This window comes from Phycodurus eques, chromosome 1 (genome assembly GCF_024500275.1).
Source record: "Phycodurus eques isolate BA_2022a chromosome 1, UOR_Pequ_1.1, whole genome shotgun sequence".
NCBI lineage: Eukaryota > Metazoa > Chordata > Actinopteri > Syngnathiformes > Syngnathidae > Phycodurus > Phycodurus eques.
Genome location: NC_084525.1, coordinates 18998674 through 19012758, shown reverse-complemented (window position 1 = coordinate 19012758; position 14085 = coordinate 18998674). Strand labels below are relative to the sequence as shown.

The window sequence follows — 14085 nt, the reverse complement described above, 5'->3', positions numbered from 1 at the left end:
ATAGCCACTAATCACATTACACATAACACCCACAATTTCAAGTTTCATCCTCATCATTCGAGCTGATAATCTTTTCACCTCCAAGACATTCTTAGCCAACTCTTCTTTTAAAATAATCCTGACTCCATTTCTCTTCTCATCTATACCATGGTAAAATAATTTAAACCCTGCCCCTAAATTTCTAGCCTTACTGCCGTTCCACCTGGTCGCCTGGACACAAAATATATCAACCTTTCGCCTAATCATCATGTCAACCAACTGCTGAGATTTCCCTGTCATAGTCCCAACATTCAAAGTCCCCACATTCAGTTCTAGGCTCTGTGCTTTCCCCTTCTCTTTCTGCCGAAGAACTCACTTTCCACCTCTTCTTCTTCGACCCACAGTAGGTGAATTTCCACCAGCACCCTGTAGGTTGACGGTGGCGGACGTTGTTAACCCGGGCCACGACCGATCCGGTATGGAATTCTTTGGATGAACGCTCATATTTGTTTGGCAGAGTTTTAAGCCGGATGCCCTTCCTGACGCAATCCTCTGCATTTATCCGGGCTTGGGACCGGCCTACAGTTTGCACTGGCTTGTGTCCCCATAGGGCTGCATTTTTTACCTCAGCAACCACCAAAGCTGCATTTTGCTTGGCCAGCCGGTACCCATCAGCCGCCTCGGGAGTCCCACAGGCCTTCATTCTTCAGCTTGACGGCATCCCTCACCCCTGGTGTCCACATCAAGACATACATTTGGAATATTTCTGCAGAGTTCGTGAAATATCAAAACAGACTTTTATCCTTGGTTAAACATCAAATGAGTTAATGGGTTGCAGTACTCTCAAACGCCAGTGGGTGGCGCCTTGCCCCAGCACTTGTGCCTATTCAAAGACAAGATGGTCCGGTGAAACACCTGCCCTTTGCTGCTTGGGTTGATGTTAATTAGTTTAGGGTCCACTAGGCGTCTTCCTATGAGTCTCACAGCAGGTCGGCTTCGAAGAAGGCAGTTTTATCAAGCCCTGGGGAGTCACTTTTGTCACCTCAGTTTGCGGGAAGCATGTCCGCTACAATGGTATTTGTAATCTTTTGAATTTAAATATTAAAGAGGATATCAAAAATGTTGTCTCCTTTATGATTACTCAATTATTTTAATACACAGGAGAGGACACGCAGTCGCAGCCACGCTCTACATGTTCGGGGGATTCGTCCACCGTCCCGTGTCTCTGGTCACAGACGTGGAGGATTCCTCCACCGTTCCTGGCGTCGCCTCCAGCAGCCCCAGCGTCTCTGACGCAATTATGCTCCAACAACCGGCTGCTCCTGCCCACCTGACTGGCCGTGTCCTCACCCGTGCACACTGATAAAAAGTCCTTTGAATGTACTTAATTTGAACATGTACATCGGTTGCACATGATTAAAAGGTGTTAAAATGACATACGTTTCTCCTAAAAAATTTAATCTTAACACATTTTAATCATGTGCAACCAATGTACATGTTCAAATTAAGTAAATCCAAAGGACTCTTTTTCAGTGCATGTGCTAGTCAGAAGAGATTGTGAGGGCAATCGGCAGCATAAATAATCGATCGGCTTGATCAATTAATAGGTGTCCTCAGTGATTAATTAAATACACTGGTTAACAAGTGAATTCTGAGTCCTTGCCTCTTTTACATTGTTGAAATCAAATGTTGCCGAGGATTAATTGTTCATCAATGCAAATTGTTCACGTCTCTGTTGTGCATATTTATTATAAGATTCCCAGCAGTTTCCAAAGCACCAAGAGATGTAAAAACATGCGTACGCAGCCATGTAGTTGGCGTGTGGTACCGCACATTTCCACGGTCATTTCACTCTTGATACATCTGACCTTTGTCGTGAAAAAGAACATACGCCATGTTTTTGTGCGTACACACCTGTTGTACATGAGGCCCCAGGAGTCTCAAAAGTGAGATTTAATTCCAAAAATAAAGATGGCAAACAAGGTACATGGAAAAACTATAAATACTAACTTAACAAAGTCCAAAAATCTATAATCAAAGTAACAAAGAAACATGGAAACCAAAATACTGACCGCTAATCAACATGACGGGATATGGAAACATGGGGTGAGACAAGATTACCGTCGACATGACAATGAACTGACAAGACCTGAAAGAAAGCAGTGAACTAAATACAAACAAATTGACGAGACAACGGGGAACACCTGGACAAAACATGAGTGGCTGGAGGGAAGGTCGACACAAGGTAGGTTGACGAGAACAGGTGGAGACAATAACTAAATGAGCATACATGACATGAAAAACATGGCAGACAGGAAAAAATTAAACAAACACAAACCATGACAAATAGTCTAATAAATGCTGACAACAGAGAAGTAATCAACTTCATGAAGTTGAGGTCCAGTTAAAAAAAGCAATCAATGCCAACTCTTGAGACTGATGTTACAAGTGAGGTCATGAAGAAAGTTATTTAGTGGCCCAACATCAAACTGACAAGTTCATAGCCTCTTCTGGCCGGGAAAAGGTTTCACAAGTGTATTTAGTTGGTGTTCTCTGTCATTTGCACACCCTGAAAAAAAAGTAAGTTAATGATCATCTTTGTCTCATGTCACTCAATATTTTAAATATATGTACAATATACTTGTACATATATTTAAAATTAAATATATGTACAAGCAAGCAGGCAAATTGACTCCAAATAAGCTGCTCCCTTACCCAAGTATGTGTTGGCTTTTAAAGATGAACAGCCAAATATTTCTGGATCAACGTCCTCGCTATAGACAGGCCCATCATTCCAGACGAGATCATAACCGCCCACTCTCTTCTCCTTTCCAGTCAACCTGAGAAACAGCAGTTACTGTTTGCGTTGTGCTCATAGGAGATGACCTTCTCACATTCATTGATACAAATTAACAAAATAACCTTCACCGTATGGACAAATAGTATTGAAACTTACAGTAATGTATCAAAGCTGCCAACTTATAGAAACTCACTTCCAGAACAATTTGTACAAATTTGTCTGAATTTCCACATTTTGTCATGAACATTACCACGGGAATGCTATTGCAGTATATTATGTACTAGGATAACAATTATTTTGCATACTGTTCAATTGCACAACATAAACATGACTCTATAATCGTAATCATTAATTATGGTTTCAATATTTGCCATTTTAAACTTGTAATGGCCTACGCAGTTGCAGCATGAATCAAAGAATGAGATTTCGACGTGCCATCGTCAATATTCACCTTTACTAGATGTTTTGAACCTTGGTTAAAAAGAAAAAAGTATTACATCAGATTAATCAGATCTCAAATGTCAAAATTTAAACTCAGCACTCTATTTTCCAAACAAAGGACATTGCTGATAGATTGAATTGGATAGTTGACAATAGTTTAGATTTCTATTCTGTGAATGTACTTAGATGATAGATGACTTCTCTTGTATTCTACTTATATTTCCTATATCCACTATTGCTACTGAAATGATGGAAATGACCCCATTGTGGGACTAAAGGTTATCTTATAAATATTTATTAATAATATTCTTTAAAAAAAAAAAAAAAAAAAAATCAGGGGTGGGAGGGGTTGTGTAATAAAATAACATGCACCCAAGCAGCTATTTTTCTCTCTTTTTTCATCACAGTGGCCGGACACGGCGTCATATTGGCCGGTAATTTCGGACGCTAGATTTTTTTTCTCCTCCAATATCTGGAACAATCAGATTTCCGTAACAAAATACGGACATTTCGTAAAATTTCGCAGCTCGACATACTGAAACTATTTTTTCAGCTGCAACAGTTTCCAGCCACTCTATTGACGAATGTGTACAAGACTGCAGTTGGAAATTTGGTTTCCGACGATTGATGTGAGGGCAACATCTGTTTTAATTAATCCCAAAGGTAATTGATGGGATGGAGGTCATGGGTCTGAAGAAAGAACTTCTCAACAAAAGCCATAATTTCAGGAGACAGCGATTTACCTTCCTTCCATATCCACAATATTCACAGTGTCTTCCAGCAGGCTGTACTTCATGTCATAATCCTCCTGACTACTAGGTGCAAGTGATGGAGAGGCATTTACTTCTATTAACCACCTGCAAATAAAATATGGCGGCACCACTGGCCATTAGGTCATCTTTTCAATGAGGGCCCTTAGGTAGGAATGCAAATAACATTATAACATTTGCAGAGGCATTGTTATTAATATTTTACAATAGGCAGAGTACAGATATTGTCAGTTTGCCAAGTACACTATACAGACATGTATTATAGTCATACTTTCCTTTGGCCACGAGAAGATTTTACGACTGTTTTGATATCCAGGTCGGCAGGTTTAATGCACAATAACAGGGCTTGTTCTCCTGCGTGCTTACCCCCATGTGAGCATGTTTTTTGTGTGCATATCTTTACGTACGTGTTCGAGCATGTATATCTGTGTGTACATTAAAAATGCATACCTCAGTGTAACCGGTGATGCACTGTGAATACAAAACACACATTTGTTTTATATTTCAACTCACACGGTTTGAGGTTCTCATCTAACATAATGTCATAGCCGTAGAGCTCAAAGCAGTGTTTGTCATTTATAATGATCTTCTGCACACTCTGGAGGCTACTGATGAAGATGTTATCCATCTCTTTGAACAGACTTTCCACCACCTGCCTTCCGTGCTTTGCAGTCAGGTACCTACGGAGCTTCTGTATCTTCCATTTACATCCCTAGGTACAGGGGGACACATACTTTTAGGAAAAAGCTGTTTTGAAGTCAGAAGCTGCTACGGGTAACAACGGTGTTGAGAATGTGAACTACTCACTTTTTCAGGATCATAGTCAGGTGCTGTTTTTTGAACAGCCACATTCGTGAGATGGACATCTGTAAAGGGGGAACTAAGGAAATTGTAGAAACTTATTTTGGATTCAGGAATGTTCGCTATGTAAAAGAAATTAGCAGTATATTGAAATTACAATGTAGTAGCAAATGCATAAATATATCAACACTGCATAAAATGATCAAAAAGGATACACTTATCATCAATACTACTAAGGGAGAAGCGTGTGCTTGAGAGGCGAGCAAAACCCTCTCGATATAACCATGCCTTCAAGGGAAAATACTGAACAACAACAACATACAGTATTAGATACAGTATACATATTAAGGATACCAAATTATTATTAATTATTATAGTTAGTTAATTTGGTTGGTTGGTTTTGAGTTTGGTTATCTTTAGCTGGAAATTATACAATAAAGTGTTTTTAAAAAAAAAAAAAACTCCTATTTTCATTATTTCAACGTCCAGTATTGTATTTTGTAAATGTTTAGTTAATTACAATGTTCTAGATCAGTAGCTGTATTAGATTCCTCCTCACAAAAGACATAGGATTGGCTCCTAACCCGATATCGTCCTGGGTGCCATCTAGCTGATGAATATAAAACAAAACAACAAAGATGAACAGAAACAAAAGGACCCCCTGTAAGTCCTTGACCCACCCATAATGGATCCACGACATACTTTTGGGCAAAAAAAAAAACACCAGTTCATAATCACTGCTCTGAATTGATGAGAATTTACCTGGCTCTTTTAGGATGAATTCCCTCAAAATTGTCAGAGGTACAAATAATTCTTTAAATGTTAAAAAAGTCAATTATTTAAGAATGATTATTTCTACCACAACTTCTGTCTTTTGCCACTATCTTGTGTAATTTCCAGCCAGAAGATACCCATTCTGGCACAAAATCTGTCCACCAGAGTATGAATAATGTTTGAGTCATCTCCACAAATTAAAATTGTATATATAAATGTTGGCTTCACAAATGTATTTACATACTGATGTGACCATCAGATAGACTCGCAGGTCAAACTTCCTCCCTGTCGACAGATAGTGAATCAGTAAATGTATCTTGCTTTACTTCTTTCCTGGTCAAATTTCATTGTTGAGTCAGTGGATTACCACCAAGTAGGTAGGGGTTCTCAATGTAGCGCTGCGCCACATAGCTTTCCACTTGAGCTGCATCTTTCTGCTCCTCAGAGCGAGTGCCATCATGCTGAAACACAACATAATCAGTTATAGTACACTGCTGTGATTTCTAGGATGTTTAGCCACCCATTTGTTATCATTCAAAATCACATACCTTCCTCCATTCCATGATGTCTTTTAGTTTTTTAAAAAGGAAGATGCCTGCCCCTTGAGATTTTGCTGCCTGCGAAAATATTGCACTAAATGTAGTCTTTATTACTTGGTAAGGTTTTCTCTTTTTATCCTAGGTCAAATGCAGTATAGTCATTCTTTCTGAAGTCATAACATTCTTTTATGGATCTGTGATCAACTTGAGCTAACCGGCTTCATGATCCAGGTGCTACCAGGGTTTCTTTTGAACTCCTCCACAAAGAGATGATACTCATTAGGCAGAGCAAAAGTGCAGGGGAAGAAATCACATTTAGAGCCCTCCGTGCAGCTGGCCTCCCTTTCAAGATTCTTTTTGAATCTTTTCAGATTTTTCAGCATGAAGTCTTTGCGCGTCAGCTGAATAAAAAAGCATGCAACCGAAGCTTTATTAATGAAAGCGAAGGATTGAGGTGATAAAACTAGTCAAACAAATGCTTCCTCACCTCGTAATGGTTGCGAAAATGGTTGACTCTTACATGTTCCTCCATGTACAAATTCTCCTTGAGCCAGCCAACCCCACACCAGTGGAAGTCCCATTCACCATCACTTTAAGAAAAAAAAAAAAGAATAGATCCAACAACAAACAACAAATATTGCACAGAAGCAGATTTTTGTTACACACATGGACAAAATTGTTGGTAGCCCTGTGTTAATTAAATAAAAACCCAGTGGTCACAGAAATAACTTGAACCTGACAAAAGTAATATCAGACATGGCTTTTGAATTGTAGTTCAACAAAATTCTTTTTAAAAACAAACTAATGAAACAGGCCTAGATTTTTTATTCTATTTTTTTCTCTGTTCAGGTGTTAGGTTAAGCAGAAAGGAGGATCTGTATCACTTTTATCCCGTAACAGTTTTATTGTGCCACAGTGGAGTTTTAGAGAACAAAGTTTTAAAGGGGAGTGAGATTCAAAAGATAAATATAGGAGACGACAACAAAAGACAGGACATTAGCTGTAAGAAAGAGGAAAGTAAATCATTATATGCCTCGTACAATGACACATCACAGTTGAGTGTTGTATGGGGCAGTAGTGTGTGAAAGACGGGACAGGAAGATCTAGGACAGGACTGGACAGGAGGCGGCGTATGCGGGACAGAGGTCGTGGACCCGGCTGTATGCCTGAGATGTGGTGGGAGTGGCTATGTAAATTTTAACCACCTATAGAAACAGAGTGCAAGTGAGGGGATACCCAGGAAGTTCTCATAGTAATGAGTTATTTATCGGAATTAGTGAGTGGCTCCTGTAAAGGTCCCAGAAATGAGTATCTAGGACACATGCAAGTGAAGTGACACTGTCTCGCATTGCCCAATAACCTTCAGAAGTGACCTGTACTTGCTATGCCTGCACTAGGCCTGGAAAAATGATGGAACCCTTAATATTTTGGTGCACAACATTTCGAGGCAATCACTGCAATTAAATGATTTTTGTACCTTTCAATTAGACTTTTGCACCTCTCAGCAGGTATTTTGGCCCACTCTTTATGAGCAAACTGCTCCAGTTGTCTCAGGTTTGGAGGGTACTTTCTCCAGACGGCATGTTTCAGCTCCTTCCACAGATGTTCAATAGGATTTCGATCAGGACTCATAGAAGGCCACTTAATAGTCCAATGTTTTTCTCTAAGCCATTCTTGGGTGTTTTTAGCTGTGTTTCAGGTAATTATCCTGTTGCAAGATCCGTGACGTGTGACTGAGAGCATAGCTTTCTGACACTAGGCAGCACATTTCTCTCTAGAATACCTTAATAGTCTTGAGATTTTATTGTACCCTGCACAGATTCAAGACACCCTGTGCCAGATGTAGTAAGTAGTAAAGCAGCAACAGAACCTAACAGAGCCTCCTCCATGTCTGTATGCTTCATTTTTATCGTCTGTGAACAGAACAGAGCTGATGTGCCTTGCCAAAATGTTCCAGTTTTGTCTCATCGGTCCATTGGACATTCCTCCAGACGCTTTGCGGCTGTCAACATGCAGTTTGACAAATTCCAGTCTCACTTTTTTATGATTTATTTTCAACAGTGGTGTTACCTTGGTGGTCTCCCATAAAGCCCCATTTGGCTCAAACAACGACAGTTGGAGCGATCTTGACCTTGGAGTTCAATTTTAATTTCTTTCAGGTTGTTCTGGGCTCTTTTGTTACCATTTGTATTGTCAGTCTCTTCAATTTGTCACCAATATTCCTCCTGCGGCCACATCCAGGAAGGTCGGATCCCGTGCAGATTCTGATTCTCGGCCTTCGAATCTTAAATTTCGGAATAATTTATGCAACTTCAGTCAAGCTGCTTTGGAGATGGTTTTATAGCCTTTAACGTGCTTGTGTATATTTTCTTTCTAATCTCCTGAGACAACTCTCTCCTTTGCTTCCTGTGAGTCATGTTTAGTGTGGTACACACCATGTCACCAAACAGCACAGTGATTACTTGGCACCCTATAAATAGGCCGATTGACTTATTACAAGTTTGAAGACACCATTCATCCATTTTCCAAATCGCTTATCCTCACGCAGGTCGCGGGCAGGCTGGAGCCTATCCCAGCTATCTTCGGGCGAGAGGCGGGTTACGCCCTAAACTGGCCACCAGCCAATCGCAGGGCGCACAGAAGCTACCACTATTCACACTCACATTCACACTTACGGACAATTTAGAGTCTGCAATTAACCTACCATACATGTTTTTGGGATGTGGGAGGAAACCGGACTACCCGGAGAAAACCCACACAGCCACGGGGAGAACATGCAGACTCCACACAGGCGAGGCTGGGATTTGAAGTCCGGTCCTCAGAACTGTGAGGCAGATGTGCTAACCAGTCGACAACCGTGCCACCAGTTTGAAATCACCTGTGATGCTAATTAGAGGACACACTTTGTTTGAACATGTCCCCATGGTCAAATAATTTTCAAACTTTTCTAGGGATACCATCATTTCTGTCCAGGCCTGTTTCCCAAATGTTTTTTTTTTTTTTAAATAATTGTTGAACCACAATTCAAAAGCAATGTCTGACATTCATTGGTTAATTTCCATTATTTTTTTATTTGTATTACTTTTGTCAGATTATTTCTGTGATCAATGTGGGTTTTTCTTTCATTAACAGAGCCAAACAATTTTGGCCACGCGTGTATGCTGACCATGTAACATACTCACTCTTTGACTTCAATCCAGCCTGGTCTTTGCCTCAATACATCCTGTATGGGGCCAGGTTGACTACATTTGTAGCGCACAATATATCTTCCCTCCCTGGGGTGACAATTACAAAAGGTTTACATGACGTGACAACTCTGTTGTAACCTTATCTTTAAATAACAGCTCCTGATGATGGTATTTGTAATGGTACTTTACCTTCTAAGAACATGACTATACCATGTCATTGCGATACAGAGGGAGACAAAATAATTTCTCAAAAAAACTGGAACTGTTCATCTCAGTGTCTGGCAAAGTTTGTACACTCGTACAGTGTTTGCACAAAGTTTAGCAGTATAAAACAGACTCATCCACTAGTAAGGTACCACTTTGCGAGTTATAATCATTGGTAGTCATCCTTTTGATTACAAATAAAAATTTCCTACTCATTAGTTACAAATTGCACATCATTTCAAACTAACTCACTCCGATGCTATTTTATCTTTACTAGCTGGCCCAATTTAGCCCCTATTTAGCTTGGCTTCCAGCACCAGTTTGTCTCATTTGTAGATTATTTGACACCGTTTAAATGGTAGGAATACAACTAAATAATTGGTCTACTTTCTTACAAGTGACAGACACCATGGTATTAAATAGGTACATTAGGATCTGTTGACTCGGCGGCCGCCTACAGGTTCCAAACATTGGATCACGTCTTTCACCAAGTGGCAGGGATACCCCTGACTAAATTGTAATTTTTAGGGATGCCGAAAGGAATTCCTGTAATTCCCATTCATGGCGTCAATGGGGAAACCCCAGATCAGCCTCCATTTAGTTTTGTTGGATTTAAATTTTCTGAACCATGGCTGCACTGCTTTGAAGTTTTTGCTCATAAAAAAACATTGATTTAGTTGGTGAGTAAGAATCTGTCAGTATTAGTTTATGTACTGAGGTACCTGTATGGAAAATATCACCCAATTTGGTGCGTAATCATCCGTCCATTTGGTGTACCGCTTATCCTCACAAGGGCCACAGGCATGCTGGAGCCTGCCATCTTTGGGCAAGAGGCGGGGAATACCGTGAATTGGTCGCCAGTCAACCGCAGGGTACATAAAAACAACCAACAATTCGCACCCACATTCACACCTACGGGCAATTTAGAGTCTAATCAAAGATTTATTTTTTTTCTTCCGTCAAAATTGGTTGTCAACTTGTGAATGGCAACCGTAATGCATTTGCAAATGCAGCTGTGAAAGAAACAACCGGGCATTTTTCTACCAAAGAGTGGAGAGTTCGGTCACAAATATCTAATGATTTACATTGATTTCTGGATATATCAATTTGTGCCAAATTGCGAAATAAAAAGTGGCATAAAATCCTTAATCGTGATCCAATTCTTACAAACGTGGGCTAATTTTATTAGTGTATCACTCCTCTATCCAATGATATTGTCTATTTTGATATGGAGGTATTTTGGAAATGTTAGTATCATACCTATATTCAATCTTGCAACAATACCATCCATTTTCATCACGTATTCTCATTAGGTTCACTGGTCAACTGGAGCCTTTGACTTCGGGCGAGAGGTGGGTTACACCCTGGACTGGTTGCCAGCATATCGCAGGGCACATAAAGAGAAACAGCCATTGACACTAACAAATGGACAATTTACAGTCTTCAATGAACCTAACATGCATTTTTAGGGATGTGGGGGGACGCGAGCGTACTTTGTGAAAACCCACGCAGCACGGGGGAACACGCAGTCTACACACGTTCGAAACATGATTAACTAACCACCGTGCTCGCAATAATACAATCCTGCAAAAACAGAATAGGCGTTACGAGATACATTTAAGTGGCCCATGGTGAGCCACTGAAACAAGCAACAGTGGTAACGTGACAACAGCGTACATTACGAAGTGGGAGTGTCGCCTTTTCTCGAGTCGACACAACACCTGAAGTATGCTGCCAAGAAGTGTCTCTTAAGGAATGTATCCTGTAGCAGAAGAATTGAGTGCGTAAGTCAGGGTGTAACGATTACGACCGACAAAAAAGACTCACAGGTTTACAACGAGCGCATGAAAAGTGTCACCGCTCTATGACGTCAAACACTTAGCGACGAGCACGTGAAAGCATCACGTGACATAAGGAGCTCGAACTCGCGACGTTTAGGCGTCAAATTAAGCTTTGTTTTTTATTTTATAAAATGGCAGGTGAGTCAAACATGACATGACACTACAAAACAAGCTTAATTGACCCTGCACTTAATGCCAAATGAATTACATCGATCTCCGCTCACCGACCGGCCTCAACATTGGGTCAACCAACGCAATCGAATTAGAGCCGACATAAAGTAGTTTAATTAAACATTTTGACAAAATGATGATGCTCAGCTTTACAGCACATCAACAGAGAAATGTTAAAATACAATAACAGAACTGCATATTGTAATTAAATACCAGCCTATTAGTACACACAAAAAAAAAAAAAATTAACCTACAAATATATTTTCATATACAAATAGAAATGAACAGAGAACATTTTCTCTGTGTATTTCTTCGATATACTAAAGACATGGATGTAAGGTTCATCGAGTACATAAGCTTGATGTACTCGTTGTAGCATAACAAAAAACAAAAACACACCGCTGTGTTACGTGGGTACGGAAAGTATTCAGACTCCTTAAATTTGTCACTCTTACTCATATTGCATCCATTTGCTAAAATCGTTTAAGTAAATTTTTCCTCCTCAATAATGTACACACAGCACCTCATATTGACAGGGAAAAATCGGAATTGTTGAAATTTTTGCAGATTTATTAAAAAAGAAAAACTGAAATATCACACAGCCATAAATATTCATACCCTTTGCTCAGTATTAGAAGCACCCCTTTGAGCTAATACAGCCATGAGTCTTTTGGGGAATGATTCACACCTGGATTTGGGGATCATCTGCCATTGCTCCTTGCAGATCCTCTCCAGTTCTGTCAGGTTGGATGGTGAACGTTGGTGGGCAGCCATTTTCAGGTCTTTCCAGAGATGCTCAATTGGGTTTATGTCACAACGTCCACATTTTCCAAAAACAATTTGACTCGTCGGACCACAGAACACTTTTCCACTTTTCATTAGTCCATCTTAGATGAGCTCAGGCCCAGAGAAGCCGGCGGCATTTCTGGGTGTTGTTGATAAATAGCTTTTGCGTTGCATAGTGGAGTTCCAAGTTTCACTTACGGCTGTAGCGCCGAACTGTATTTACTGACATTGGTTTTCTGAAGTGTTTCTGAGCCCATGCGGTGATATCCTTTATACATTGATGTCGTTTTTTTATGCAGTGCCGCCTGAGGGATAGAAGATCCATCCATCCATCCATCCATTTTCTACCGCTTATCCGAGGTCGGCTTGCGGGGACAGTAGCTTTAGCAGGGATGCTCAGATTTCCCTCTCCCCAGCCACTTCATCCAGCTCTTCCGGGGGGATCCCGAGGCTTTCCCAGGCCAGCCGAAGGATGTAGAAGGTCACAGGCATTCAATGTTGGTTTTTGGCCTTGCCGCTTTCATGCAGTGATTTCTCCAGATTCTCTGAACCTTTTAATGATATTATGGACCGCAGATGATGAAATCCCTAAATTCCTTGCAATTGTACGTTGAGGAACATTGTCCTTAAACTGTTTTCTCACGCACTTGTTCACAAAGAGGTCAACCTCGCGCCATCTTTGCTTGTGAATGACTGAGCAATTCAGGGAAGCTCCTTTTATGGCACCCACCTGTTCCCAATTATCCTGTTCATTATCCTGGGATGTTCCAAACAGGTGTTTGATGAACATTCCTCAAGTTTCTCAGGTTTATCAGTTTGAACATTAAATATCTTGTCTTTGTTGTGTATTCAATTAAATATAGGTTGAACATGATTTGCAAATCATTGTATTCTGTTTAGATTTATGTTTAACACAACATCCCAACTTCATTGGAATTGAGGTTGTAGTTAAATAGGCCAAAACCCAACACCATAAACCCTCAAAGTTTTAATATTTGCAGTTGGGTGACATCATTTAGATTATAAAAGATGTCTGCCGGAAGAAGATGTGTAGCTCCTGCAGCATGTTTCAATGCCTTCAGGTAAGGCAATCATTTTTTAATCTTTATTTATTCTCATTGTTAACCGATGTCCAAACATCACCATTTGCTCAGTATTTAGTAGAAGCACCATTTTGAGCTAATACAGCCGTGAGTCTTTTTGGGAATGATGCAACAAGTTTTTCACACCTGGATTTGGGGATCCTCTGCCATTCGTCCTTGTAGATCCTCTCCAGTTCTGTCAGGTTGGATGGTGAACATTAGTGGACAGCCATTTTCAGGTCTCTCCAGAGATACTCGATTGGGTTTAAGTCAGGGCTCTGGCTGGGCCATTCAAGAACAGTCACGGAGTTGTTCTGAAGCCACTCCTTCGTTATTTTAGCTGTGTGCTTAGGTTCATTGTCTTGTTGTACGGTGGACCTTCAGCCCAGTCTGAGGTCCTGAGCACTCTGGAGAAGGTTTTCGTCCAGGATATCCCTGTACTTGGCCGCATTCAGCTTTCCTTCGATTGCAACCAGTCGTCCTGTCCCTGCAGCTGAAAAACACACCCACAGCATGATGCTGCCACCACCATGCTTCACTGTTGGGACTGTATTGGACAGGTGATGAGCAGTGCCTGGTTTAATTCACACATGCCGCTTAGAATTAAGGCCAAAACGTTATATCTTGGTCTCATCAGACCATCCATCCATCCATCCATTTTCTACCGCTTATCTGAGGTCGGGTCGCGGGGGCAGTAGCTTTAGGAGGG

At 40.6% G+C, this 14085-nt stretch overlaps 1 protein-coding gene across 1 annotated transcript; it reads right to left on the bottom strand.

Moving 5' to 3' along the window:
• Positions 1 to 1914: 1914 nt before the first annotated feature.
• Positions 1915 to 11353, bottom strand: ttll9 (tubulin tyrosine ligase-like family, member 9). The gene is made up of 13 exons (XM_061681720.1): positions 10757 to 11353; positions 9287 to 9379; positions 6592 to 6694; positions 6320 to 6505; positions 6114 to 6182; positions 5933 to 6026; positions 5810 to 5850; positions 5007 to 5094; positions 4798 to 4856; positions 4506 to 4702; positions 3964 to 4077; positions 2695 to 2819; positions 1915 to 2548 (listed from the first exon to the last, which is right to left on the bottom strand). The coding sequence occupies exons 1-13, from the start codon at positions 10804 to 10806 to the stop codon at positions 2478 to 2480; spliced, it is 1290 nt and encodes a 429-aa protein (XP_061537704.1). The 5' UTR covers positions 10807 to 11353; the 3' UTR covers positions 1915 to 2477.
• Between the last annotated feature and the right edge of the window lie 2732 nt (positions 11354 to 14085).